General features: G+C 43.9%; 1 protein-coding gene across 3 annotated transcripts in view; it reads right to left on the reverse strand.

The window, feature by feature from the left end:
- Positions 1 to 27,219, reverse strand: part of IMMP2L (inner mitochondrial membrane peptidase subunit 2) — a 327,553-nt gene that overhangs the window by 37,197 nt on the left and 263,137 nt on the right. For all 3 annotated transcript variants that reach the window (XM_068131294.2, XM_068131296.2, XM_068131295.2), the window contains exon 4: positions 26,987 to 27,052. In XM_068131294.2, coding sequence (XP_067987395.1) covers positions 26,987 to 27,052 — 66 coding nt within the window. The remainder of the gene's footprint in view (positions 1 to 26,986; positions 27,053 to 27,219) is intronic.

Here is a 27,219-nt window from a genome sequence, read left to right on the forward strand (position 1 = left end):
TACGAGGATCCTCTTTTATAGGAAAATTTTATAGGTTTTTATTTTATTATTTATTACCCATTTTATAAGTAATAAAATAAATGTAATTCCCTGGATTTTACGTTTACTTAACTTTTCGTTTCTGCACAGCAAGACCCAGACAAAAGGCAATTCACAGAGAAGACAAAAGTGTATTTACGTGCGTAAGGTGCAGGGTGTTAGTAAAAAGTGAGACCTTAGCATGGACGATGTGCTCATGTAGGATAGGTCATTTTACCTGGAACAAGAACGTCACGGTTAGGCTAAGTTGTCCTGTTTTGGAAGATGGTGTTGTGTGTGGTGGTGATAGCTAGGTTAAGAGTGTCATGTGATCAGTCATTCCTGTCTGAACTGGCAAGGGCCAGGCAAGGAGAGGTGAAGGGACCCCCAAGAGGGTAAGTAAAATGAGGTCACCCAGCACGCGGCACAAAGTTCGCTCCCTTCACCGCCCTCGCTCCGGCGTCGGTTCGGGCCTGAGGACGGAAGGTCACTGCCAGTGCAGTCAATGTTGACACCTGGTGCAACCCCTAGTAAGGACCCTCCCGATGCTGCAACGAAATGCCGTGCTACTGGCTGGACCGGCTGGCAAGAAGCCCCACAAATGGCCGGAGCCATGGGCTGTTCCTGATTGGGCTGACAGCGGGAGGGCATCGTTTGAATGGCCGCACTGCATTGAGTGAGGGCCAAGAGGAGTTGGAAGATGGTAAATGTGGACTATATGAGCATCTGAGAAGCGATTTCCTCCCTCGCTTGAGTTGGACCATCCGTGGAGCAGGATGCTCATTTGTTTTTTGGTGAGAATGCTTCGCTTTCCACAATCTCTGCCCCAGTATGGGCCCTGTTCTGCTCTACTTTGCTCTCATACTGTTTCCTAGAGGCCCTTTGGGCTCATTAACAATCATTGTCTGGTTTGTGTGTGTGAGTGAATGTATGGTCAGGTCCATGAAGGGGTCGTTTATTGTAATATAATAGATGATTTCATCCTTGATCATATGGTCTGGTCCCTCATCTGTTGGGTCCATCGGTTTTTGTGTCTCATGTCCTTTTATTTAATAAATCCATATTTCTTAAGATCTGCCTCCCGCAGGTCGCTTATTTCAGCGACATTGGCATTCCGTGGGGATCTAAATTCGGTAAAAATTGCGATAACTGCTGCGGGTTGGCCCACACTCAGAATAGGATCAGTCGCCTCTGCTCTGGCGTGCTATCACCTATAAATTGGCATTAAGCCCACCAGCAGCTCCTCGCCCTCTCATTTATTAGCAGTTATGGTGTAAACATGATAGTACGCTCCAATATAACGTAGCAGATACATCGAGTAAATTCTGTAATGGGAAATCTGCGTTGACACATTGTGTATAAATTCAATGCCACATGACTCACGATATACACACAACAAGACAATGTCCCTGCCCTAGCTCATAATAGCTGTCTGGTCTAAGATTTGCTTCCCTGTGGAGTCGCCTCAAACCACCATCTTGTGGCATTGCCAATAGGGAGTGCTTCATTTCAGAGCACACTGCACTTCACTAGTGGACAGAAAGTTGGTCCTCCCATCTGCATTTAGGATGTAGTCCTAAAAATACCTCACGGTACCTTTTTGAGAAGAAGAGGTCATTGTGTGCTGGCACCCCAGCCAAATTCCTTTACTCAGGAGATTGAAGATTAAATTGAAAAAAGAAAACACCTTTTGAGGCCATTTTTCCCCCGTAGAGCAGAGGTTGGCCTTTTTCAGGCAGCATTGCCCCCTTTTTTGAAGCAATGTTTTACGGCCGGATGCCCTTCCTGCCGCCATCACTGTTAGTCGCCTCCTACGACACACAGGGAATTACCAGTGAACTGGTACTCAATTTGCCGACCTTGGAAGGATGACAGGCTGAGTCAACACCCTTGACGTTAATTCAGCGATCGACCGGGATTCGAACCCAGGATCCCAAGCCGGCACCCTAACCGCTAAGAACCCAGGATCCTAGGATCCCAAGCCGGCACCCTAACCGCTAAGCCAACACCAGGCTAAGTGGAAGGAAGTAGGATGTATCAATTTAAATCTTTCGAATGAATTTTAAATCTTTCTTTCCAGATTCGGAGTGGACGCTCTAACCATTGCGCCACCGAGCGTGGTTACATCGACGATAAGCGAAATGATGAGATGATAATGATGTGTGGGTACAGGAAAGGCAAGCTCAGCAAAAATGGCCTATTTTTCCTATTTCCACTGTGCAGTACTCCACAAATTTGGATACAGTCGTATTAAAGTCGATGAAATATCGGTACCTCCCAACAGTGCATGCTTTGGTACTTTATTACCATAGATAGATGAGTCGTTTCTTCGTCTTCTAACATCTTCGTTTGGGTGTGCCGTTCACTCATCTAATGCCACAAATTTACTTGCTAACTGGAAACTTGTACGCATTACCAAATCGGAGTTTCCCACCCCGTGTTTGTGTAACTTATCCTATCTCCAGTTTTATAGCATGATGGTTTACCGCCATGTCAGAGCACCTCCACCCACACCCAACATGTACCAAACATCTTTACTAATCCCATTAATTTTGTTCATTTGAACATCCCATGTCCACCTACTCCCCCACTATCCCATTATCAGTCTGTTAACCTTCTCCCATCTGTCTTCAGCACATGCGCCATCATCTGTGCAAGAAGTTTGACTTTCTCTTGCCTTTGAGATGGGCTGTTAAATCTCAATCAAGCAGCCAATCACATTATAAACACTGATGTGACAGATAGGCATGAATATTTTAAAGAGCAGTTGCAGAAGGGCATTCTACATAGGAGCTTAGACATGTTTAATTTGGTACACGTGGGTCTTAAGGCAAAAGTCTCAAGTCTAGATTTAAGATTGGCTCCTTATCTTTATCGAAAAAATCTGGATCCAAGTTTTTTTTTTTTTTTTTTTTAATATACAAGATCGAGGCTCGTGTAAGAGCTAACATTGATCACAAAAAGACAAACTGACACATAAAACATATGATAAAGAGAGCGGGAGAACAAGATGGAGAGCAGGGACATCGGGAGATCTGTGGGAGGGGGAGGGCTTGGGGGGAAGAGGCATGGGAAAGGGGGGGGGGGGGCGATGGGAGAGGTAAAAGAAAAAAAACACATGGACACTGCTAGGACTTCCAGGAAAGAAGTTGGTATTTTAGAAAAGTGGATCTGGGGTGAATTAACGGGGGTAGAAAATATCAAGGTTTTGGATGGGGGAAGATACGAGATGGTGGTGAACAGCTGTTTTAAAGACCTGGAGGGAGGAGTGGGATTGAAGGGAGTGGGGGAGTTTGTTCCAGAGGCGGGAGAAAAGAGGAATGAAAGAGTGAAAGGAGAGAGAGAGAGAGGTGTGTGTGTGTGTGTGTGTGTGTGTGTGTGTGTGTGTGTGTGTGTGTGTGTGTGTGTGTGTGTGTGTGTGTGTACATAACTTTATCACTTTATCAAGTGATAAACGTTATCAAGTTAAACAAGAGTTGTCTATGTTTATCAATTCTTGTCTTAGTTCATTGAAATGAACTACATTCTTACATTCTTATTGGCTCTCAGCTTTAGTAGTTTGAAAGTGTCCACTGGTTATGGAAGCATTATGCTGTAGATAAGGCGTGACTTTATTGCCATATTTATTGAGCATCTTAAAGGTCTCCATCATATCTCTGCATGCACGTCGATGACTGAAGTTGGAAGATTCAGTTTTCCAAGTCTTTCCTCATAAGTGAGGCCTTTCAGGGATGGGATAAATCTTGTAACTCCCCTTTGTATATTTTCTTCGTCATCAATACTGTATTATGGAAACGAATATGGATTCCATAAAGAGTGAGTGTTGAAGAGCTCTAATCAAGGCTCTGAGGCCAAAATAAACTAGACATAATTAGACGTCACGACGTCGACCAATATGCCTACGCCCACATCAAGTCATTGCTTACTCTAACTTTGACCTACAACATCAAGACCATTTCACATCAATATCTAATCTGTACATACGTATCATGGTACATGTATTTAGTTTAGTTCAAATCCCAACATCTAAAACAACATTTTTAAATGACATGACCTCTGACATTTGATCTCTAGATGTAGATGCTAATTGCTAAAATTTAATCAGTTCATCTTTGCATCATAATATATATTATATACTGATATCAACTTTGGTCAAAATTCCATCATTGGTTCACAAGTTGTTGCAGTAACAGGATTGTACCTAACATAACCTCTGACCTTTGACCTCTTGACCCAAAAATGTAATCAGTTCATTTTAACATCATTATTACATACTCAGCTTTAGTAGTTTTATTTTTTTTTAAGTTTTATTTTAATACCAATCCCTTCATCTGTTCTAACGTATCACATTTTTACCTGACATGACCTCTGACCTTTGACCTCTTGATGCTGAAATCAAATCAGTTCATCTTTGCATCATAATATATACTTGTACCAAGATGGTCAAAATCCCATTGCTGGTTCACAAGTTAGTGGAGTAACAGAATTATTACCTAACAGGACCTCTGACCTTTGACTTGTTGACCACAAAATCTAATCGTTTTATCTTTACATCATTATACATACTTGTACCAAATTTGACTTTGATCCCTTCAGCCGTTCTTAAGTTATCGTGGTAACGAAAACTTATCACGGAGGCACTGACGGACAGACAACCCGAAAACATAATCCTTCTGGTGACTTCATCAGTGGAGGCATAAAATAAAAGGTAGTCCAGGCACAAAGAAAAGTAAAGTTAATGTAAAGGAGTTAAGAGTTGTGTTCCATTTTGGCAACTTATTCTTATGGAGTTAGGCATAAAAATGCTCCTTATTAAATCAACGGGAATGAAGAACAAGAGTGGGCCTGTCATTAAACTCTAAAAAGACTCTTCAACATTGGTTTCATCAGTGCACAAGTATCCAGGAGTATCCAAATAACAAGAGTATCCATACAGGATGACATTCCAACAAGATGATGATGTCTCTGATGCCTTGGTATCTCTCCCAGGTTACTCCCTCCTCCGGTATGACAGACCTGAGCCTCGTCCTGGAGGGGGGGTTGCTATCTTTATAAAAAACTCTCTTCCTCACTCGCCCTCCACTGCCCTCTCTCCACCTCACCCCCAGGAATACCTTTGGCTACGGCTTCCCCTTCGCTCCCACCTTTTGTTCATATGTGTGTTGTACCGTCCACCAAACAGCAATGACTCCATCTACATCTCGCTGTCTGATAATATGGACCAACTTCTATCTACCCATCCCAACTCTCTCTTCCTCATATGTGGTGATTTCAATTGTCACCATGCCAGTTGGCTGGGTGTGGGTACCTCTCTCACCAGCCATGGCTCTTCAGCAAAGGACTTCTGCGACTCACTGGGACTGACACAATCTGTCAATTTCCCGACCCGGATCTCAGTCAACGGAGCATCTTCTCTTCTGGACTTGGTTATGACTAACTTCCCTGAAAATGTCTGCTGCTCTTCTTCTGCTCCAATCGGCTCATCTGATCATGTGCTTGTCAAAGTGGACATCTCTCTGACCATTCTCAGAGAGCCTCCTCAGCATCGACGAGTCTGGCATTTCACTCAGGCCAACAAGCAGCCATCAATCATCTGGACTGGTCTCCCATCTCTACCGCCTCTGACATCAACTCATCCTGGGAATTCTTTCAAAGTAAATTGCTCTCTCTCATGCACAGATTTATCCCATCTCGTCTTCAGTTGTCATACCCTTCCTCCCGTCCATGGTACACGGAATCTTGTGGTGAGGCTGTTGCCCTGAAACAACTTGCTTTCGTCTCCTGGAAAGCAAATCCAACGAAAGGAAATCTCATTTCCTTTCACAAAGCCCGAAACAAGTGTGTGTCCACCCTCAGGAGAGCCAGGAAACAATATCTCACCGTTCTCAAGACCGAACTCTCTTATCTGTCTCCCTCTTCCAAATCCTGGTGGCGTCTGGTCAAATCTGTTTCTGGTGTTTGTTCCCCCTCCATCCCCTCCCTCACCTCAAACGGCTTAACGGCTGACTCCGCACGTGAAAAAGCTGAATGCCTCAACTCTGTGTTTGCCTCTAAATCTTGTGTCCCAAACCCATCCCTCTCTGTACCCACCGTACCCAGTCGTACCCAGCTGCTCCTGGACTCCGTGTCCTTTCCTCCTGACAAGGTGGAAAAGTTTCTGTCAACCCTCGACTCTGATTCTGCAACTGGTCCTGACGGCATCAGCCCACGGGTCCTAAAATCATGTTCTTCCGCTCTTTCACTCCCTCTTTCTGTTCTCTTCACCCTCTCTTTGCTCAAGGTCATCTGCGTGGAAATCAGCCAACATCACCGCTTTGCACAAAAAGGTGCAAAAACAGATCCGAGCAACTACAGACAAATCAGTCTTCTCCCAATTATCAGCAAAGTCATGGAATCCATCATTGCTTCAGATATGAAATCTTTCCTCTTCTCCAATGGCTTGATCTCTGATCATCAATTTGGTTTCAGACCTGGTCACTCTACTCTGGACATGCTGCTTCTGCTTTCTCAACAATGGATGGAGGTCCTCAATGCCAAACAGGAAATTAGAGCTGTCTCCCTTGACATTTCACGTGCCTTCGATACGGTCTGGCACCCCGCTCTGCTCACCAAACTCTCCTCCTTTGGAATCCATGGAAATCTCCACGCATGGCTGGCGGACTTCCTCTCTGGTCGTAGTCAACGTGTGGCCCTGAATGGGTTTCTCTCATCTCCTCTTCCTGTTCAGGCTGGAGTTCCCCAAGGTAGTGTTCTGGGCCCTGTGGTTTTTCTGGTCTTCATCAATGATCTCTCTGACTCTCTTGAAAATCCTCTCTATCTCTTTGCTGACGACTCTACTCTCTGTCGCTCCATTCCTCATCCCTCAGATCGGCAATCTGCAGCCTCCTCACTCTCTGCAGACCTGGACAAAATCACAGACTGGGCAAACAAATGGAACATGTCTTTCAATCCTGATAAATCTCACACTCTTACGATGTCTCTCCGAAAAGACCGACTGGACAACCCTCCCATCCACTTTCTGAATAATCCTCTCCAAGAAGTTCTGTCACTCAAGCTTTTGGGTCTCACTATTTGCCATGATCTTTCCTGGGAAAACCACATTTCAAATCTGGCCCCCAAAGCCAGTCGCCGACTGGGCATCCTCCGTCGTGCGAAGTCCTTCCTTGGCACACCTGAGCTCCTCACCACATACAAGGCTTTCATCCGCAGCTCTATGGAATACTGCTCTCCCCTCTGGTCTGGTGCTCCTGCCTCACACCTAGCTCGTCTTCACGCTGTTGAAACCAAAGCGTTCAGAATCATTGGAATCTCCCGCGATGAAGCTAACTCCAAGGGCCTTTCACTCACTCACCGCAGGCAGGTTGGTGGTCTTTCCGTCTTCTACCGACTCCTCTCTGGCCTTGCCCCCCCAGCTCTCTCTGGGCTCTGTCCCCCAAATATTCCTACAGGTCACACAAGATCTGCCTGCAACCCTCTTATGGTTAAACTGCCAAAATCAAGACTTTCTGCTCACCTTCACTCCTTCATTCCTCTTTTCTCCCGCCTCTGGAACAAACTCCCTCACTCTCTTCAATCCCACTCCACCCTCCAGGTCTTTAAAACAGCTGTTCACCACCATCTCTTATCCTCGCCCATCCAAAACCTTGATCTTTTCTACCCCCGCTAATTTCGGTCCCCTTGTGTTTTATACCTCCCGCCCCTCCCCCCCTTCCCACGCCTCCTCCCCCCAAGCCCTCTCCTTCCCACACTTCTCCCTGCTCTCAAATGTTGTGGTTGTGCGCTTCCCCTTCTCTCCCCATCTTGTCTTCCGCTCCCTCTTTTTGTATATTTTGTTTGTCTGGTTGATTTGTTTGTGAAATAAATGTTAGCTCTTTCACGAGCCTCGATTCAGTATACAACAAAAAAAAAAAAAAAAATTAAAAAAAAAAAAAAAAAAACTTCAAAATGCATTTCCAGCAACTTGACATCAACAAGGATCAATAGTGAATAAGTGATGGCGAAAGGGCTGTGGCAATGCAAGTACTCAAGAGAAAGTACCCAAGGCTGAACAATCAGATGGGATAACAGAACAACAACAAGTGCAGATACATTCAAAGTACACCGCCCCCATGCCAAATAAATAAATAACATCCTCCAGCGCGGCACCGCAGTGCAGCACTTTTTTTTTTTTTTTCCTTTTTTGTATACTGAATCGAGAGGGAGCTCGTGAAAGAGGGAGCTCGTGAAAGAGCTAACATTTATTTCACAAACAAATCAACCAAACAAAATATACAAAAAGAGGGAGCGGAAGACAAGATGGGGAGAGAAGGGGAAGCACACAAACATAACATTTGAGAGCAAGGAGATGTGTGGGAGGGAGAGGGCTTGGGGGGAGGAGGCGTGGGAAGGGGGGGGGGTGGGAGAAGTATAAAACAAAAGGATACCAAGGGCTTCCAGGACAGAAGTTGGTATTTCAAAAAAGTGGATTTGGGGTGAAATTAGCGGGGGTAAAAAAGATCAAGGTTTTGGATGGGGGAAGATAAGAGATGGTGGTGAACAGCTGTTTTAAAGACCTGGAGGGTGGAGTGGGATTGAAGAGAGTGAGGGAGTTTGTTCCAGAGGCGGGAGAAAAGAGGCATGAAGGAGTGAAGGTGAGCAGAGAGTCTTGATTTTGGCAGTTTAACTATAAGAGGGTTGCAGGCAGATCTTGTGCGACCTGTAGGAATATTTGGGGGACAGAGCCCAGAGAGAGCTGGAGCCCAGAGAGAGCTGGGGGGGGGGGGGGGGCAAGGCCAGAGAGGAGTCGGTAGAAGACGGAAAGACCACCAACCTGCCTGCGGTGAGTGAGTGAAAGGCCCTCAGAGATAGCTTCATCGCGGGAGATTCCAATGATTCTGAAAGCTTTGGATTCAACAGCGTGAAGCCGAGCCAGGTGTGAGGCAGGAGCACCAGCCCATAGGGGAGAACAGTATTCCATTGAGCTGTGGATGAAAGCCTTGTATGTGGTGAGGAGCTCAGGTGTGCCTAGGAAGGACTTCGCACGGCGGAGGATGCCCACAGCCCAGTCAGGGACTGGCTTTGGAGGCCAGATTTGAAATGTGGTTTTCCCAGGAAAGATCATGGCAGATAGTGAGACCCAAAAGCTTGAGTGACAGAACTTCTTGGAGAGGATTATTCAGAAAGTGGATGGGAGGGTTGTCCAGTCGCTCTTTTCGGAGAGACATCGTGAGTGTGAGATTTGTCAGGATTGAAAGACATGTTCCACTTGTTTGCCCAGTCTGTGATTTTGTCCAGGTCTGCAGAGAGTGAGGAGGCTGCAGACTGCCGATCTGAGGGATGAGGAATGGAGCGGCAGAGAGTGGAGTCATCAGCAAAGAGATGGAGAGGATTTTCAAGAGAGTCAGAGAGATAATTGATGAAGACCAGAAAAAGCACAGGGCCCAGAACACTGCCTTGGGGAACTCCAGCCTGAACAGGAAGAGGAGATGAGAGAAACCCATTCAGGGCCACACGTTGACTACGACTAGAGAGGAAGTCCGCCAGCCATGCGTGGAGATTTCCATGGATACCAAAGGAGGAGAGTATGGTGAGCAGAGCAGGGTGCCAGACCGTATCGAAGGCACGTGATATGTCAAGGGAGACAGCTCTAATTTCATGTTTGGCATTGAGGACCTCCATCCATTGTTGAGAAAGCAGAAGCAGCATGTCCAGAGTAGAGTGACCAGGTCTGAAACCAAATTGATGATCAGAGATCAAGCCATTGGAGAAGAGGAAAGATTTCATATCCGAAGCAATGATGGATTCCATGACTTTGCTGATAATTGGGAGAAGGCTAATTGGTCTGTAGTTGCTAGGATCTGTTTTTGCACCTTTTTTGTGCAAAGCGGTGATGTTGGCTGATTTCCAAGCAGATGGCAGATGACCTTGAGCAAAAGAGAGGGTGAAGAGAACAGAGAGAGGGAGTGAAAGAGCGGAAGAACAGGATTTTAGGACCCGTGGGCTGATGCCGTCAGGTCCAGTTGCAGAATCAGAGTCGAGGGTTGACAGAAACTTTTCCATCTTGTCAGGAGGAAAGGACACAGAGTCCAGGAGCAGCTGGGTACGACTGGGTACGGTGGGTACAGAGAGGGATGGGTTTGGGACACAAGATTTAGAGGCAAACACAGAGTTGAGGCATTCAGCTTTTTCACGTGCGGAGTCACCCGTGTAGGCATTTGAGGTGAGGGAGGGGATGGAGGGGGAACAAACACCAGAAACAGATTTGACAAGACGCCACCAGGATTTGGAAGAGGGAGACAGATAAGAGAGTTCGGTCTTGAGAACAGAGAGATATTGTTTCCTGTCTTTCCTGAGGGTGGACACACACTTGTTTCGGGCTTTGTGAAAGGAAATGAGATTTCCTTCCGTTGGATTTGCTTTCCAGGAGATGAAAGCAAGTTGTTTCTGGGCAACAGCCTCACCACAAGAATCCGTGTACCATGGACGGGAGGAAGGGTATGACAACTGAAGACGAGATGGGATAAATCTGTGCATGAGAGAGAGCAATTTACTTTGGAAGAATTCCCAGGATGAGTTGATGTCAGAGGCGGTAGAGATGGGAGACCAGTCCAGATGATTGATGGCTGCTTGAAGACCGTGCCAGTTGGCCTGAGTGAAATGCCAAACTCGTCGACGCTGAGGAGGCTCTCTGAGAATGGTCAGAGAGATGTCCACTTTAAGAAGCACATGATCAGATGAGCAGATTGGAGCAGAAGAAGAGCAGCAGACATTTTCAGGGAAGTTAGTCATAACCAAGTCCAGAAGAGAAGATGCTCCGTTGACTGAGATCCGGGTCCGGAAATTGACAGATTGTGTCAGTCCCAGTGAGTCGCAGAAGTCCTTTGCTGAAGAGCCATGGCTGGTGAGAGATGTACCCACACCCAGCCAACTGGCATGGTGACAATTGAAATCACCACATATGAGGAAGAGAGTTGGGATGGGTAGATAGAAGTTGGTCCATATTATCAGACAGCGAGGTGTATTTGGAGTCATCACTGTTTGGTGGACGGTAGAACACACATTTTTTTTTTTTTTTTTTTGTATACAAGATCGAGGCTCGTGAAAGAGCGAACATTAATCACACAGAAAGACAAACAGACACATAAAACAAATAACATCGGGAGCGGTAGACAAGATGGGGAGAGAGGGGGAAGGACACAAACACAACATTTGAGAGCAGGGACCGAGAGACATGGAGACATCGAGAGAACTGTGGGAGGGAGAGGGCTTTGGGGGGGAGGCATGGGAAGGGGGGGGGGGTGGTGGGAGAGGTATAAAACATATGGACACTGCCAGGACTTCCAGGAAAGAAGTTGGAATTTCAAACAAGGTGGATCTGGGGTGAATTAGTGGGGGTAGAAAAGATCAAGGTTTTGGATGGGGGAAGATAAGAGATGGTGGTGAACAGCTGTTTTAAAGACCTGGAGGGAGGAGTGTGATTGAAGTGAGTGTGGGAGTTTGTTCCAGAGGCGGGAGAAAAGAGGAATGAAAGAGTGAAGGTGAGCAGAGAGCCGAGATTTCGGCAGTTTAACCATCAGAGGGTGGCTGGCAGATCTTGTGCGACCTGTAGGAATATTTGGGGGACAGAGCACAGAGAGAGCTGGGGGAGCAAGGCCGGAGAGGAGTCGGTAGAAGACAGAAAGACCACCTACCTGCCTGCGGTGAGTGAGTGAAAGGCCCTCAGAGATAGCTTCATCGCGGGAGATTCCAATGATTCTGAAAGCTTTGGATTCAACAGCGTGAAGCCGAGCCAGGTGTGAGGCAGGAGCACCAGCCCATAGGGGAGAACAGTATTCCATTGAGCTGCGGATGAAAGCCTTGTATGTGGTGAGGAGCTCAGGTGTGCCTAGGAAGGACTTCGCACGACGGAGGATGCCCAGTCGGCGACTGGCTTTGGAGGCCAGCTTGGAAATGTGGTTTTCCCAAGAAAGATCATGGCAGATAGTGAGACCCAAAAGCTTGAGCGACAGAACTTCTTGGAGAGGATTGTTGAGAAAGTAGATGGGAGGGTTGTCCAGTCGATCTTTTCGGAGAGACATAGTAAGAGAGGACGAGGCTCAGGTCTATCATACCGGAGGAGGGAGTAACCTGGGAGAGATACCAAGGAATCAGAGACATCACATAGAGATGGTATTGGGAGGGAGAGGTGTACAATGATTGATTGATTATTTGCGTAATTAAAATCAATAAACAAAAATCCTAAAATAATTTCTTAATCAATTGGATAATAGCATACCAAAACCACCAGTGTTTCATCCAAAGCTGTAACTTTTGGAAAATTTATTACATAATTCATTAATCTAAAAAATTAATAATAATTAATTGCTCAATCAAGAAATAATAAATTGATTAATTGATTAATGAATAAATTAAAAACAAGCACAGATGCATTCAAAGTACACCACCCCCATGCCAAATAAATAAATTACATCCTCTAGCGCATAGAGACTGTATTGGGAGGGAGAAGTGTACAATAATTGATTGACTAATTCCATAATTAAAATCAATAAATAATGATCATAAATATTTTCTTAATCAATTGGCTAGTAGCATATCTAAACCACCAGTGCTTCATCCAAAGCTTTAACTTTATGAAAATTAATTAAATAAGCCATTATAAATAAATAATAAATAAATAAAGTTTGATAATAAAGAATTTGATAATAAATAAAATAAACAATAAATAAAGAATTTTAAAAATAATTGATAAGTAAATAATTAATTAATCGATTAATTGATTAATCAACAAGTACAGATACATTTAAAGGACACCGCCCCCATACCAAATAAATAAATGTCCTGCAACGCGGCATTGCCAGAGTGCCTAAGGCGCCCGGCAATACCGCAGTGCAGCTCATAGAGACTGTATTGGGAGGGAGAGGTGCACAATAATTGATTGGTTAATTGCATAATTAAAATCAATAAATAATGTTCATAAAATATTTTCTTAATCAATTGCCTAATAGCATACCTAAACCACCAGTGTTTCATCCGAATTTGTAACTTTTTGAAAACTCATTAAATAATTCATTAATCAAAAATTAAATAATTAATCGATTAATTGACTAATCAATAAATAAATTGATCGATTTATTGATTAATCAATAAATCCAAAATATCCTTTATCGCCACATCACTTGGTCACTGTCATGTCCGAATATTAGCTTCCTCGCTCAAAAGGTGCCCGAGATAGTGCCCAGATGAGAAAGAAAATAAATAAGTAATTAAGAATGAAAATAAATAAATAATAATGGTAAGATAATTAGATTGTGAATCAATTGTCTTATACAATACCTAAACCACCACCGTTTCAGCCGAATCTGTAACTTTAAAAAATTGAATTAATTACGTCATTAATCGGATAAATCAAATAATTAATCGATTAATTGATAAATCAATAAAGCAAGAATACCCTTTACAGTCAAATCACTTGGTCATTGTCGTGTCCAAATATCAGCTTCCTAACTCAAAAGGTGCCTGAGATATTGCCCAGTTGAAAAAGAAAATAAATAAATAATAATCATAAAATAATAAAACAATTAATCAATTGGCTAATAGCATACCTATACCACCAGTGCTTCATCCAAAGCTGTAACATTTGAAAATTAATTAAATAAGTCAACAATCAAAAAAATCAAATAATCAATTTATTAATCAATAAATAAGAAATCGATTAATTGATTAATCAATAAATCAAAAATATCCTTAATAGCCACATCACTTAGTCACTATTGTGTCCAAATATTAGCTTCCAAGCTCAAAAGGTGCCTGAGATATTGCTCAGATGAGAAAGAAGATAAATAAATGATTAATAATGAAAATAAATAAATAATAATCATTAAATAATTAAATAATTTATCAATTGGCTAATATAATTCCTAAACCACCACAGTTTCATCCGAATCTGTAACTTAATTTTTTAAAATTAATTAAGTCATTAATCAAATAATTAATCGATTAATCAATAAATCAAAAATAGCCTTTACAGCCAAACCACTTGGTCATTGTCATGTCCAAATGTCAGCTTTCTATCTCAAAAGGTGCCTGAGATAATGCCCAGAAGAGAAAGGAAACCTGCACAGACATATTCAAAGTACACCTCCCCCATGCCAAATAATTAAATATCCTCCAGTGCGGTATTGCCAGGGCGCCTCCAGCGCGGCACCGCTGTGCAGCTCATAGTGACTGTATTTGGAGGGAGAGGTGTACAATAATTGATTGCTTAATTGCATTATTAAAATAAGTACTTAATTAATCGACAATAATTAAGTGAGTGAACAATAAATTGATTAATCAAAAAACAAAAAAATACTGTTTTGGCAAAGTACTTACTCACTATTGTGCCCAAATTTCAGCTTCCCAGCTCAAATGATGCTGAGATATCGCCCGGACAAACAACCAAACAAACAAGAAAACAAGAAAACAAACAAACAAGAAAACAAGAAAACAAACAAACAAATAAACAACCGGAGTGAAAACGGAGTACTCGCTTTCAGCGTGCGTCATTGCCGGGCCCCCTTCGGTGCTCGGCAATGACGTTATTCAGTGACTAGAGATGGCATAGGAAAGGAGCGGTGTACAACAAGAAAACAACCGAAGTGAAACCTGAGTTCTCCCTTTCAGTGCGCGCCATTGCCGGGCCCGCCCCCTTCGGTGCCTGCTGATGACGTCATGCAGCATCTGGAGATGGCATAGGAAAGGAGCGGTGTACAATACCTGAATTTATATGTCGACGAAGCAATAATCATATTATGTACTGTCGCGCGGACCCTTCCGGTTAACACCAGGGACCGCGGATGGACCAAAACGGACTTACTTGAGGCGACGACCAAACACGGATTGTGCTATCAAACGCGGGAAGAGAAGAAGGGAAGAGGAAGAAGCGGGAGCGCGTAACTGTGGAAGGGGAACGAACTCAAACGGGCACAAGATTTGCAGGGAATGGAAAATAATACAAGGGTTTATTTTAATAAGGATCGGGACAGGGAAACGCGTCGATAACTCTAATTTCTAAATTGGGATCCCACACACCAGACTTCAAATACGCCACACAGGAAAATTAATAACCAAAAGAAAAACGTTCGTTATGTAATGTAAAATGTGGTGCGTCTTAACTGTCCATCGTCTTGTCCCCACGCGGCTCCAAGCTCCGCTGCACACCACGAGGTCCCTCGCTCCAGCACCACAGCACCGCGAAGGCCCGAGCCAACGCCCACTCCAGGCTCCTCGTCGACCGCCCACGAGGTCCGTGCACCACTCTAAGCTCCAGAAGCACCGAGCACCGCTCCAAGCACCACGAGCGAACCGTCGGCCCGATGAAGAGAAGCGCAGGGACCGACAGATGTCGTATAGCGTCCAGTGACCAGCGAAGATGAACGGCAAAAAGGGGAGAGAGGCCAAAGGAGAGCAATTGCGACTGCACGCTATGAAAACCCCAGAGAGCTGCTGCTCCGAGCCAAGCGTACGAATGTCGTGCAGCGCCCCCTTTTATGGCCTGGCCTGTGACGTCGGTCTCGGCGCGCCCTCTGATTGGCCGAGTCTCCCCGCACCGGTACTGCTCGACCCCCTCCCTGCCCAGCCAACCGTCCTCACACACGTGGCCCCCGGGCTTGCCACGAGGCCATTCCAGCCCAGCTGGAGGTGTAGCCGGCTGCGGCCCATGCGGCGGTGCCCCGAACTAGCCCCCTGCCCGTTTTCTTCCGAAGTCCTTGTCAGGGAAGGGAATTTAATTACTGTGTGCAATAAAGGGCCTATCTAAGTGTCTACAGGTGTGCGTTGCCATAAGGGACAAAGGTTTGATTACCAGGTGTGACACACAAGGGCTGTTATCTTTAATCCCTATCACTACCTAGCACACGAACATCCTGGTATGTTCACAGGTATACTCCTTAACTGACAAACCGGACTAACATAGAACTTATTACAGGTAGATTCCCTATCGCAACAGACGAAGCATGTTACCTATTCAGATCTACCTGACTCTAGATATTGCTCCACCCCCACCGACATAACAGTACCATGCTCGGTCCTGTGTCGGCGTCATTTCTGTTCTGTCCTTGTCAGTTATGCCGAAGCAGTTTCATGCCTAGGATTACAATCCCAGATGTGTCCTCAATCCGCCACAGGAATTTGGAATTTGGGCAAGTTGCCGGCGTTAGCTTGCCTACTTTTCACGAAGCATCCTGGGGGATTTTTAAAATTGTCCACCAACTATTGCCCAGCGGACGGAACGCCAAGTTTAGCATCTCTCCGAGGGATGGCACACACATTGATGAATCACCCTGCCTGTGAAACTCCAGGATGACAGTTTGTAGCTGGGTCGAGAGTTGAACCCAGGCTAGATGGCTCAGAGGGGAGTCGGCAGGTCTCTAAAGTCTAGACCATCCTGCCAGCCCAATGAGCAATAATAAACTGGCAATATCGAGGACAAGACACAGAGGTGTTATTTATTATCAAAATGGCATGGCCGAGTCAAATGTACAAGTGCAGGTTCTGCAACTTTGAATCAACAAAGCACCATCACCTTCTCTCGGGATGCAGAACACTAATACCGGAGCAACTGTAGTGTGCAACACTGTACACACAAAGGCATAACAACGTGCCCAGAGTAATCCACTCGTGGTATGTCTGCAAAAAGTTTAATATCCCTCTCCCTGAAAAATGGTGCATAATCTGCCTGGAATACTCTTTGCTATTGTGAGTCTGGACCCAATGGATTCCTTCGATATTATGGAGTTTACACATCATTAACCCTTGTTCACAGCCCTCCTGAGTTTATGCTGGGTATTATTGTTAAACTATTGATGACCACATGCTCTGTTACTAATGCTCATCTGTTAATTGTACACTGCTCCTTTCCTATGCCATCTCCAGGCGCTGCATAACGTCATTGCCGGGCACCGAAGGGGGCCCGGAAATGATGCACGCTGAAAGGGAGTACTCAGTTTTCACTCTGGTTGTTTGTTTCCTTTCTTTCCTGTTTGTTTTCTTGTTTGTTTGTCCGGGCGATATCTCAGCCATCCTTTGACCTAGGAGGCTGAAATTTTGGCAGAATAGTGAGCAAGTGCTTTGGCAAAAAAGATTTTTTTGTTTTTTGATTAATCAATTGATTGATTAGTTACTTAATTATTGTCGATTAATTAAGTCGACGCTTTGCGTTGATTGATTGATTGATTGATTGATTAGTTAATCAATCCCCGCTTTGCGGGGAAAAATGGCCTCTAAAGGTGGTTATTTATTTATTTATTTATAATTAAGTACTTATTTATTTCCTTTCTCTTCTGGGCATTCTCTCAGGCACCTTTTGAGCTAGGAAGCTGATATTTGGACATACCAATGACCAAGTGATTTGGCTGAAAAGGCTATTTTTGATTGATCAATTAATCGATTATTTATTTATTTATTTAATTAATTATTTAATTTTTTTAAGTCACAGATTCGGATGAAACGGTTTTTTTTTTTTGTTTGTTTGTTTTTTTTGTTTGTTTTTTTGTATACTGAATCGAGGCTCGTGAAAGAGCTAACATTTACTTCACAAACAAATCAACCAGACAAACAAAATATATAAAAAGTGGGAGCGGAAAACAAGATGGGGAGAGAAGGGGAAGCACACAACCACAACATTTGAGAGCAGGGAGATGTGTGGAAGGGAGAGGGCTTGGGGGGAGGAGGCATGGGAAGGGGGGGGGGGGGGGGGTGGAGGGAGAAGTATAAAACACAAGGACACCAATGACTTCCAGGACAGAAGTTGGTATTTCAAAAAAGTGGAATTGGGGTGAAATTAGCGGGGGTAGAAAAGATCAAGGTTTTGGATGGGGGAAGATAAGAGATGGTGGTGAACAGCTGTTTTAAAGACCTGGAGGGTGGAGTGGGATTGAAGGGAGTGAGGGAGTTTGTTCCAGAGGCGAGAGAAAAGAGGAATGAAGGAGTGAAGGTGAGCAGAGAGTCTTGATTTTGGCAGTTTGACCATAAGAGGGTTGCAGGCAGATCTTGTGCGACCTGTAGGAATATTCGGTGGTGGTTTAGGTATTTTATTAGCGGTTACGGTGGTGGTTTAGGTATTTTATTAGCCAATTGATTAATTATTTAATTATTTCATGATTATTATTTATTTATTTTCATTATTAATCATTTATTTATTTTCTTTCTCATCTGAGCAATATCTCAGGCACCTTTTGAGCTGGGAAGCTGATATTTGGACATGACAGTGACCAAGTGATGTGGCTATAAAGGATATTTTTGATTTATTGATCAATCAATTAATCGATTTATTATGTATTGATTCATCAATTAATTATTTAATTTTTTCGAATAATGGCTTGTTTAACTAATTTTTTTAAAGTTACAGCTTCGGATGAAACACTGGTGATCGCGGTATGCTATTAGCCAATTGTTTAATTATTTTACGATTTACATTTATTGATTTTAATTATGCATTAATTAATCAATTCTTGTGCATCTCTCCCTCCCAATGGCGTCTCTATGTGCTGCACGGCGGTATCGCGCTGGAGGATATTAATTTTTTGGCATGGGGTCAGTGTACTTTGAATGTATCTGTACTCCTTTTTTTTCATTTCATTTCATACAAAAAAGTGTAGGTTCATGAAAGAATGAGGTCTTTTTTTTTTTCTTTTTTTTTTTGTATACATAATCGAGGCTCGTGAAAGAGCTAACATTTATCACACAAACAAATCAAACAGACAAAGAACCAAAGTATATCAAAAGGGGAGCGGTAGACAAGATGGGGAGAGAAGGGGAAGCACATAAACTCAACATTTGTGAGGGACATCGGGAATGTGTGGGAGGGAGAGGGCTTGGGGGGAGGCGGCGTGGGAGAAGTATAAACACAAGGACACCAAGGACTTCCAGGAAATAAGTTGTTATTTCAAAAAAGAGGATTTGGGGTGAAATTAGCGGGGGTAGAAAAGATCAAGGTTTTGGATGGGGGAAGATAAGAGATGGTGGTGAACAGCTGTTTTAAAGACCTGGGAGGATTGAAGGAGTGGGATTGGGATTGAAGGAAAGGAGTGGGATTGAAGGGAGTGGGGGAGTTTGTTCCAGAGGTGGGAGAAAAGAGGAATGAAAGAGTGAAGGTGAGCAGAGAGTCTTGATTTTGGTAGTTTAACCATAAGAGGGTTGCAGGCAGATCTTGTGCGACCTTTAGGAATATTTGGGGGACAGAGCCCAGAGAGAGCTGGAGGAGCAAGGCCGGAGAGGAGTCGGTAGAAGACAATTTCAGATTTCAGCAAGGCTTTCTTATCCACTTCTGGTCCAACCAATTCTATTTTTCAATTTCCCTGTCCTTTTGTCATTCTTCCATTTTATCATTGATGGGGTTGGTTAGTAAGGGTATTGTGTTTAGTACATTTTCTTTGTGTTCTTTGCAATTGTTGGAGCTTTGCAATCTTTGCAATTTGCTCTCACCTAATTTTGTGCTGTTTCTCTTCCAGGTGTCTTTTTTCATCATTATTCAGGCAAAGTTAGATTGTCTAATCGCACAGCAAGGTGAGTTAGCAATACAGTTTCAGGCTCCCTTTCTGTGTGCTCGTGTACATGTTATATCTGATGATCTGTTCAGCTTTTTACATTCGAAGTTGATTCAACAGTTGTTGTTTGGTGTGTGTTATTCAACTCAATTAGGCCAATGCCTACCTCATGTCTCATGAGGTGTAAGAATTTTACCTGTCTTGTCTGGCGATGCTGAACGACACTAGGTCTTCATGATTAAGACTAGTTTTCCATTCTCATCATGTAAAGTCTTAGGTTTTGGTCAAACATTCTGTGAACAGTAAGCAGTTTCCTTATTTTCGTACCAGGCTTTTTTTAAATTTGTCCTCATCCCAACTTTATTACATCACAACAATGTTAAAACATTGGCACTGCGAGCTGGCTTATTGCTTTTTATTTCTTTCTTGAGGTGAGGTGTGTTTTCAGGATTAACTAAGTTCCATGCAGATATTGTTTGGTCAATTACCTTGTGCATTTCTTTGTGGCAGATTTGTTGGTTCTCTTGTATTAGGACATTTTCTTTTGAGCTTCTACATTGTGAGCCCTTGGTCTTAAGGATTTATTGAAGGTATCTTTCTGGACACGGGTCTGTTTAGTCCTCTATGTTCAGATCCTGGTTCAGTGATATATTTCCCACAATGTCTGCACTTTCAGGGGGAGAAACTCAATACTGGAACATGAACTCTGCATTGTGCCAACTCAAATCCAATCTTTTTCACAAATTGCAGCACACTGCTTCAAATACAGCCACTGAGAGGCTATTCCACTAGTTTATAAATCCCAGCTTAAATAAGTTATTTCCTACATTCTTATTGGCTCTCAGCTTTAGTAGTTTGAAAGTGTCCACTGGTTATGGAAGCATTGTGCTGTAGATAAGACGTGACTTTATTGTCATATTTATTGAGCATCTTAAAGGTCTCCATCATATCTCTGCATGCACGTTGATGACAGAAGTTAGAAGATTAGTTGATGACAAAAGTTAGAAGATTCAGTTTTCCAAGTCTATCCTCATAAGTGAAGCCTTTCAAGGATGGGATAAATCTTGTAGCTCTCCTTTGTATATTTTCCAAGTCATCAATACTGTATTAACAGTGACTCATCAATCACAAATTTGTTATGTTTTTCTTCTTATTGCTTTCCCTGCTACCGTGAACTAACAACTCACTATTTTGTTTATATATATCTGATTGCGTGGAGTTTTTGGAGTCAGGATTTTTTGGAGTTTTATGTTTTGGAGTTTTGGAGTCAGTCGTGGAGGATTGCGTTTTTCACTTGGAAGTTATGGGTTACAATGTGTAAATAAAGGTGGAAAAGTCTGATTTAATGCATTTTAATTCCAGGCAATAATGAAACAAAAGGTGAAAATTTTGAAAGGGTGGGTAGACTTTCTATAGGCACTGTAGACATATCTGGCAGAAACAGAGCACAGCTCATCACCCATTTAACAGCATCCCTACCGGGAAGCATGGTGGTGGCAGCATCATGCTAGGGGAATGCTTTTCAGCAGCGGCAATGGAGAATTGTCAGGATAGAGAGAACAATAAATGGAGCCATAAGAGTCAAATCCTTGAGGAGAATCTGCTTTAGAGTGGAAAAGACCTTCGCCTGCGTTCCAACATTTATGTTCCACAGAACAGGACAATAATCCCAAGCATACAGACAAAGTAACATTGCAATGGCTTCAGAACAAGACCGTGAAAGTCCATGAGTGGCCCAGCCAATGTCCATGAGTGGCCCTGATCTCTCCATACAGGTTGCTTCTGACAAACCAGACTTGATCTGCTCAACAGAAACTTTCCTCCTTCATGATGTCTCTGATTCCTTAATATCTCTCCTGGGTTACTCCCTCCTCCGGTATGATAGACCTGAGCCTCATCCTGGAGGTTGGGTTGCTATATTTATCAAAAACTCTCTTCCTCACTCGCCCTGCACTGCCCTCTCTCCACCTCACCCCCAGGAGTACCTCTGGCTACGGGTTCCCCTTCGCTCCTACCTTTTGTTCATATGTGTGTTGTACCGTCCACCAAACAGTGATGACTCCATCTACATCTCACTGCCTGATAATATGGACCAACTTCCATCGACTCATCCCAACTCTCTCTTCCTCATATGTGGTGATTTCAATTGTCACCATGCCAGTTGGCTGGGTGTGGGTACCTCTCTCACCAGCCATGGCTCCTCAGCAAAGGACTTCTGCGACTCACTGGGACTGACACAATCTGTCAATTTCCCGACCCGGATCTCAGTCGACGGAGCATCTTCTCTTCTAGACTTGGGTATGACTAACGTCCGTGCAAATGTCTGCTGCTCTTCTTCTGCTCAAATCGGCTCATCTGATCATGTGCTTGTTAAAGTGGACATCTCTCTGACCATTGTCAGAGAGCCTCCTCAGCGTCGACGAGTCTGGCATTTCACTCAGGCCAACTGGCAAGGTCTTCAAACAGCCATCAATCATCTGGACTGGTCTCCCATCTCTACCGCCTCTGACATCAACTCATCCTGGGAATTCTTCCAAAGTAAATTGCTCTCTCTCTCTCATGCACAGATTTATCCCATCTCGTCTTCAGTTGTCATACCCTTCCTCCCGTCCATGGTACACGCAATCTTGTGGTGAGGCAGTTCCCCAGAAACAACTTGCCTTCGCCTCCTGGAAAGCAAATCCAATGGAAGGAAATCTCATTTCCTTTCACAAAGCCCGAAACAAGTGTGTGTCCACCCTCAGTAGAGCCAGGAAACAATATCTCTCCACTCTCAAGACCGAACTCTCAAACCTGTCTCCCTCTTCCAAATCCTGGTGGCATCTGGTCAAATCCGTTTCTGGTGTTTGTTCCCCCTCCATCCCATCCCTTACCTCAAACGGCTACACAGCTGACTCCGCACGTGAAAAAGCTGAATGCCTCAACTCTGTGTTTGCCTCTAAATCTTGTGTCCCAAACCCATCCCTCTCTGTACCCACCGTACTCAGTCGTACCCAGCTGCTCCTGGACGCTGTGTCCTTTCCTCCTGACAAGGTGGAAAAGTTTCTGTCAACCCTCGACTCTGATTCTGCAACTGGACCTGATGGCATCAGCCCACGGGTCCTAAAATCCTGCTCTGCCGCTCTTTCACTCCCTCTCTCTGTTCTCTGCACCCTCTCTTTTGCTCAAGGTCATCTGTCATCAGCTTGGAAATCAGCCAACATCACCGCTTGACACAACTAGAGAGGTTCCAGGGAACCTGAACTCAACTGGTCTATATCAATATGGTTAGAATATGCATAATATAACCACAAACTATATAGTTTATATGTGCTAAAAATATATGACAAAAATTGATTTTCAATATGGCCACCCTGCCGCGCCCATTTTTGGGCGTGCAACGCCCAAATGCAATCCCAAACTAGTTTATGTCTTACAGATGCTGCATAACAAGTTTCATCAAATTTTGTCAATATTTGTGACTTTTAGAGCATGGACGTCGAATTGTTTATAGACGACAGACAGACAGACAGACAGACAGACAGACAGACAGACGACAGACGGACGACGGACACTGGGTGTCGAAAAAACTCAGCTGGACATAGTCCAGTTGAGTTTTTAAAAAATGTGCAAAAACAGATCCTTGCAACTACAGACCAATCAGCCTTCTCCCAATTATCAGCAAAGCCCTTGAATCCATCATTGCTTTGGATATCAAATATTTCCTCTTCTCAAATGGCTTGATCTCTGATCATCAATTTGGTTTCAGACCAGGTCACTCTACTCTGGACATGCTGCTTCTGCTGTCTCAACAATGGATGGAGGTCCTCAATGCCAAACAGGAAATTAGAGCCATCTCCCTTGACATATCACATGCCTTCGATACGGTCTGGCACCCCGCTCTGCTCACCAAACTCTCCTCCTATGGTATCCATGGAAATCTCCACGCATGGCTTGCGGACTTCCTCTCTAGTCGTAGTCAACGTGTGGCCCTGAATGGGTTTCTCTCATCTCCCCTTCCTCTTCAGGCTGGAGTTCCCCAAGGCAGAGTTCTGGGCCCTGTGCTTTTTCTGGTCTTCATCAATGATCTCTCTGACTCTCTTGAAAATCCTCTCTATCTCTTTGCTGATGACTCCATTCTCTGCCGCTCCATTCCTCATCCCTCAGATCGGCAGTCTGCAGCCTCCTCACTCTCTGTAGACCTGGACAAAATCACAGACTGATCAAACAAGTGGAACATCTCTTTCAATCCTGACAAATCCCACACTCTTACTATGTCTCTCCGAAAAGACCGACTGGACAACCCTCCCATCTACTTTCTGAATAATCCTCTCCAAGAAGTTCTGTCACTCAAGCTTTTGGGTCTCACTATCTGCCATGATCTTTCCTGGGAAAACCACATTTCAAATCTGGTCTCCAAAGCCAGTCGCCGACTGGGAATCCTCCGTCATGCGAAGTCCTTCCTTGGCACACCTGAACTCCTCACCACATACAAGGCTTTCATCCGTTTTTTTTCATTTCATTTTCAAGGCTGGTGCTCCTGCCTCACACCTAGCTCGTCTTCACGCTGTTGAAACCAAAGCTTTCAGAATAATTGGAATCTCCCGCGATGAAGCTAACTCCATGGGCCTTTCACTTACTCACTGCAGTCAGGTTGGTGGTCTTTCTGTCTTCTACCGACTCCTCTCTGGCCTTGCTCCCCCAGCTCTCTCTCTGGGCTCTGTCCCCCAAATATTCCTTCAGGTCGCACAAGATCTGCCTGCAACCCTCTTATGGTTAAACTGCCAAAATCAAGACTCTCTGCTCAACTTCACTCCTCTTTTCTCCCGCCTCTGGAACAAACTCCTTCACTCTCTTCAATCCCACTCCTCCCTCCAGATCTTCAAAAGAGCTGTTCACCACCATCTCTTATCTTCCCCCCATCGAAAACCTTGATCTTTTCTACCCCCGCTAATTTCACCCCAAATCCACTTTTTTGAAATACCAACTTCTGTCCTGGAAGTCCTTGGTGTCCTTGTGTTTTACACTTCTCCCCTCCCCCCCCCCCCCCCCTTCGCACGCCTCCTCCCCCCAAGCCCTCTCCCTCCCACACATCTCCCTGCTCTCAAATGTTGTGTTTGTGCGCTTACCCTTCTCTCCCCATCTTGTCTTCCGCTCCCTCTTTTTATATATTTTGTTTGTCTGTTTGATTTGTTTGTGAAATAAATGTTAGCTCTTTCACGAGCCTCGATTCTGTATGCAAAAAAATAGTAAAAAAATAAAAAAATAAAAAAAATCCCTCATCCCTCCAGGTCTTTAGAACAGCTGTTCACTACCATCTCTTATCTTCCCCCATCCAAAACCTTGATCTTTTCTACCCCCCGCTTATTTCACCCCAGATTCACTTTTTTGAAATTCCAACTTCTTTCCTGGAAGTCCTTGCAGTGTCCTTGTGTTTTATACTTCTCGAACCCCCCTCACCCCTTCCCAAGCCCCCTCCCTCCCACAGATCTCCCGATGTCCCTGCTCTCAAATGTTGTGTTTGTGTGCTTCCCCTTCTCTCCCCATCTTGTCTACCGCTCCGCTTATTATCTACTTTGTGTGTCTGTTTGATTTTTTGTGCGATAAATGTTAGCTCTTTCACGAGCCTCGATCCTGTATACAAAAAAAAAAAAATGTCCTGACTTGAATTCCATTGAAAATCTGTGAATTGTGAATCTCAAATCTGAAAATTGAAAGACTTGAAGATTGCTGTTCACTAATGCTCCCCATACAACCGGACAGAGCTTGAGCAAATCTACAAGGAGGAATGGTAGAAACTCCCCAAATCTAGATGTGCAAAGCTGATACAGACATCTCCAAGAAGACTCGAAGCTCTTTGCACATTTCTCAGTCACATGATTGATTTGTTCCAAAGAATTTTCTGTCCCTTTGGAAACCCGGACTTTTTCCTTCGTCCCACTCACATCACATATCTCACCTGTGACTGGAATGAATAACCAATTTGCTCTCACGTAATCAAACCCAGGTGGCTAGGATTGTAAATAAATGGACTCCTCCCATGATGCTCTTCTAGCTGAAGGAAGTTGCATAAAGGAACCATGAAAAGCTATACAAGGAAGGTAAGTCCTTTGGTTTTTTTGTGACTAGGTCATTTTTTTTGTGATTAGGTCTTTGTTTTTAATTGATATGTTGATTGCTTTTTGGCATGTGCACATGGTACATGATTCGGAGCCTCGATGGCGCGTGTTTCTGTCTGCACTGCCGCTGATGATTCACCAATAAGTGATGAAAACCTGTGTGTAGCATTGGGATTCTCATGTGTGTACTATGTGTGAATGTCTTTACATCTGTGGAGGGACTCTGGGAAGAGTTTGAAATGACAAAGGGTTTACTTTGTGTAGCTTTTCATGGTTGCTTTATGCAGCTTTCTTTGGTTAGAAGGGCATGGGTGGAGTCAATTTATCTCTAAAGTCCTGTCACATGATCAACATGAGACAAAAAATTTTCACTCTTTTTCACTCTTTGCCAGACATTCACTCTTTTTAGGCTTTTGCTAAACAGCTAACCCACCTCGCTGCCCCCCGTTGTTCGATCTTGCTGCTCTCCCAAACAATTTCATCACTCGCAACTTATCTTGCGTCTCCTCCTCACTGAGCCACGACTCATTCGGTAGCTGTTTGGTCTTCTGCTTGGTTCATCCATGCACATCAAGTGGTCATTGCGTAATTGGCTGAGAGACATTTCATCTTATACATGTCGGCGTATGAAACAGTCAACCCCTTAGCATATTGTTAAATCATTCATTGGCTCCAGGGTTATATCTAACTGTGAGGGATGATGTGAGATGGAATGTGACAATAATCCAGGATGATTATGCGGGATGGTGCAAGCCCTCCAAAAGAGTATAAAATAAAATAAATAAATAATGCTTTCTGCACACTGTGTACGAGCGTATGTGAAAAGGACGATGGGGAATGAGGTACAAAGGTGACAGTAACAGCATTGAAGCAACAACAGGACTCATGAGGCACTTAAACTAGGTAGACAGGCAGAACGGATAAGCGCGATTGGTAAACTGAGGAAGATGCATGCGGACTCATGGTAATTGGTTGGAGCTGCAACAAAGCATTGTGGCCAAGCTACATATATTAAATAATATACAATGGTGAATAACAATTTATGTTCAAAAATAAAAACCTTCATGGGCCTTGTGTCTGCATTTCAGAATGACATACATGCATAAAGGGCTTTCAACAAGGATGTCTTACCTGACTGATCATTATCCGTTAAAACTGAAGACCAAAGCTTCCATTCTACCAATATCAAGGTGTTTCAGGATGATCAGATCTCATGTTATGAGATTAAAAAGAAAGTTTAAGGTATGATCAAGGTTAAAAAGGAGCCATTGCCATAGCAAAATGACAGCTGCACTCCTAGTCGCCACTTGGTAAAAGCTGGCAAGATTCAAAGGAACCAGTTATTACGGATTTTGCTTTTACACCCACCTTACAATGTCTCCTTCCAAGGCAATTACTCGCTTGATCATCTTCTGCTCGGGGTTTCTTGGTGACCTAAGGCAACGACATAAACACACCAAAGCATTCGGTGTTAAATAATGAAAGATCACACAATGAACAGCAGTTTTTTTTCCAGCTGAATTCTTCGTTTTTTGTTATCTTTGGTTATCGCCAAAGTTTGTGGAGGATGGGACAGGCAGCAAGACCAGGACCATATCAGA

This window comes from Myxine glutinosa, chromosome 11, assembly GCF_964187855.1.
Source record: "Myxine glutinosa chromosome 11, kmMyxGlut1.1, whole genome shotgun sequence".
Lineage (NCBI taxonomy): Eukaryota > Metazoa > Chordata > Myxini > Myxiniformes > Myxinidae > Myxine > Myxine glutinosa.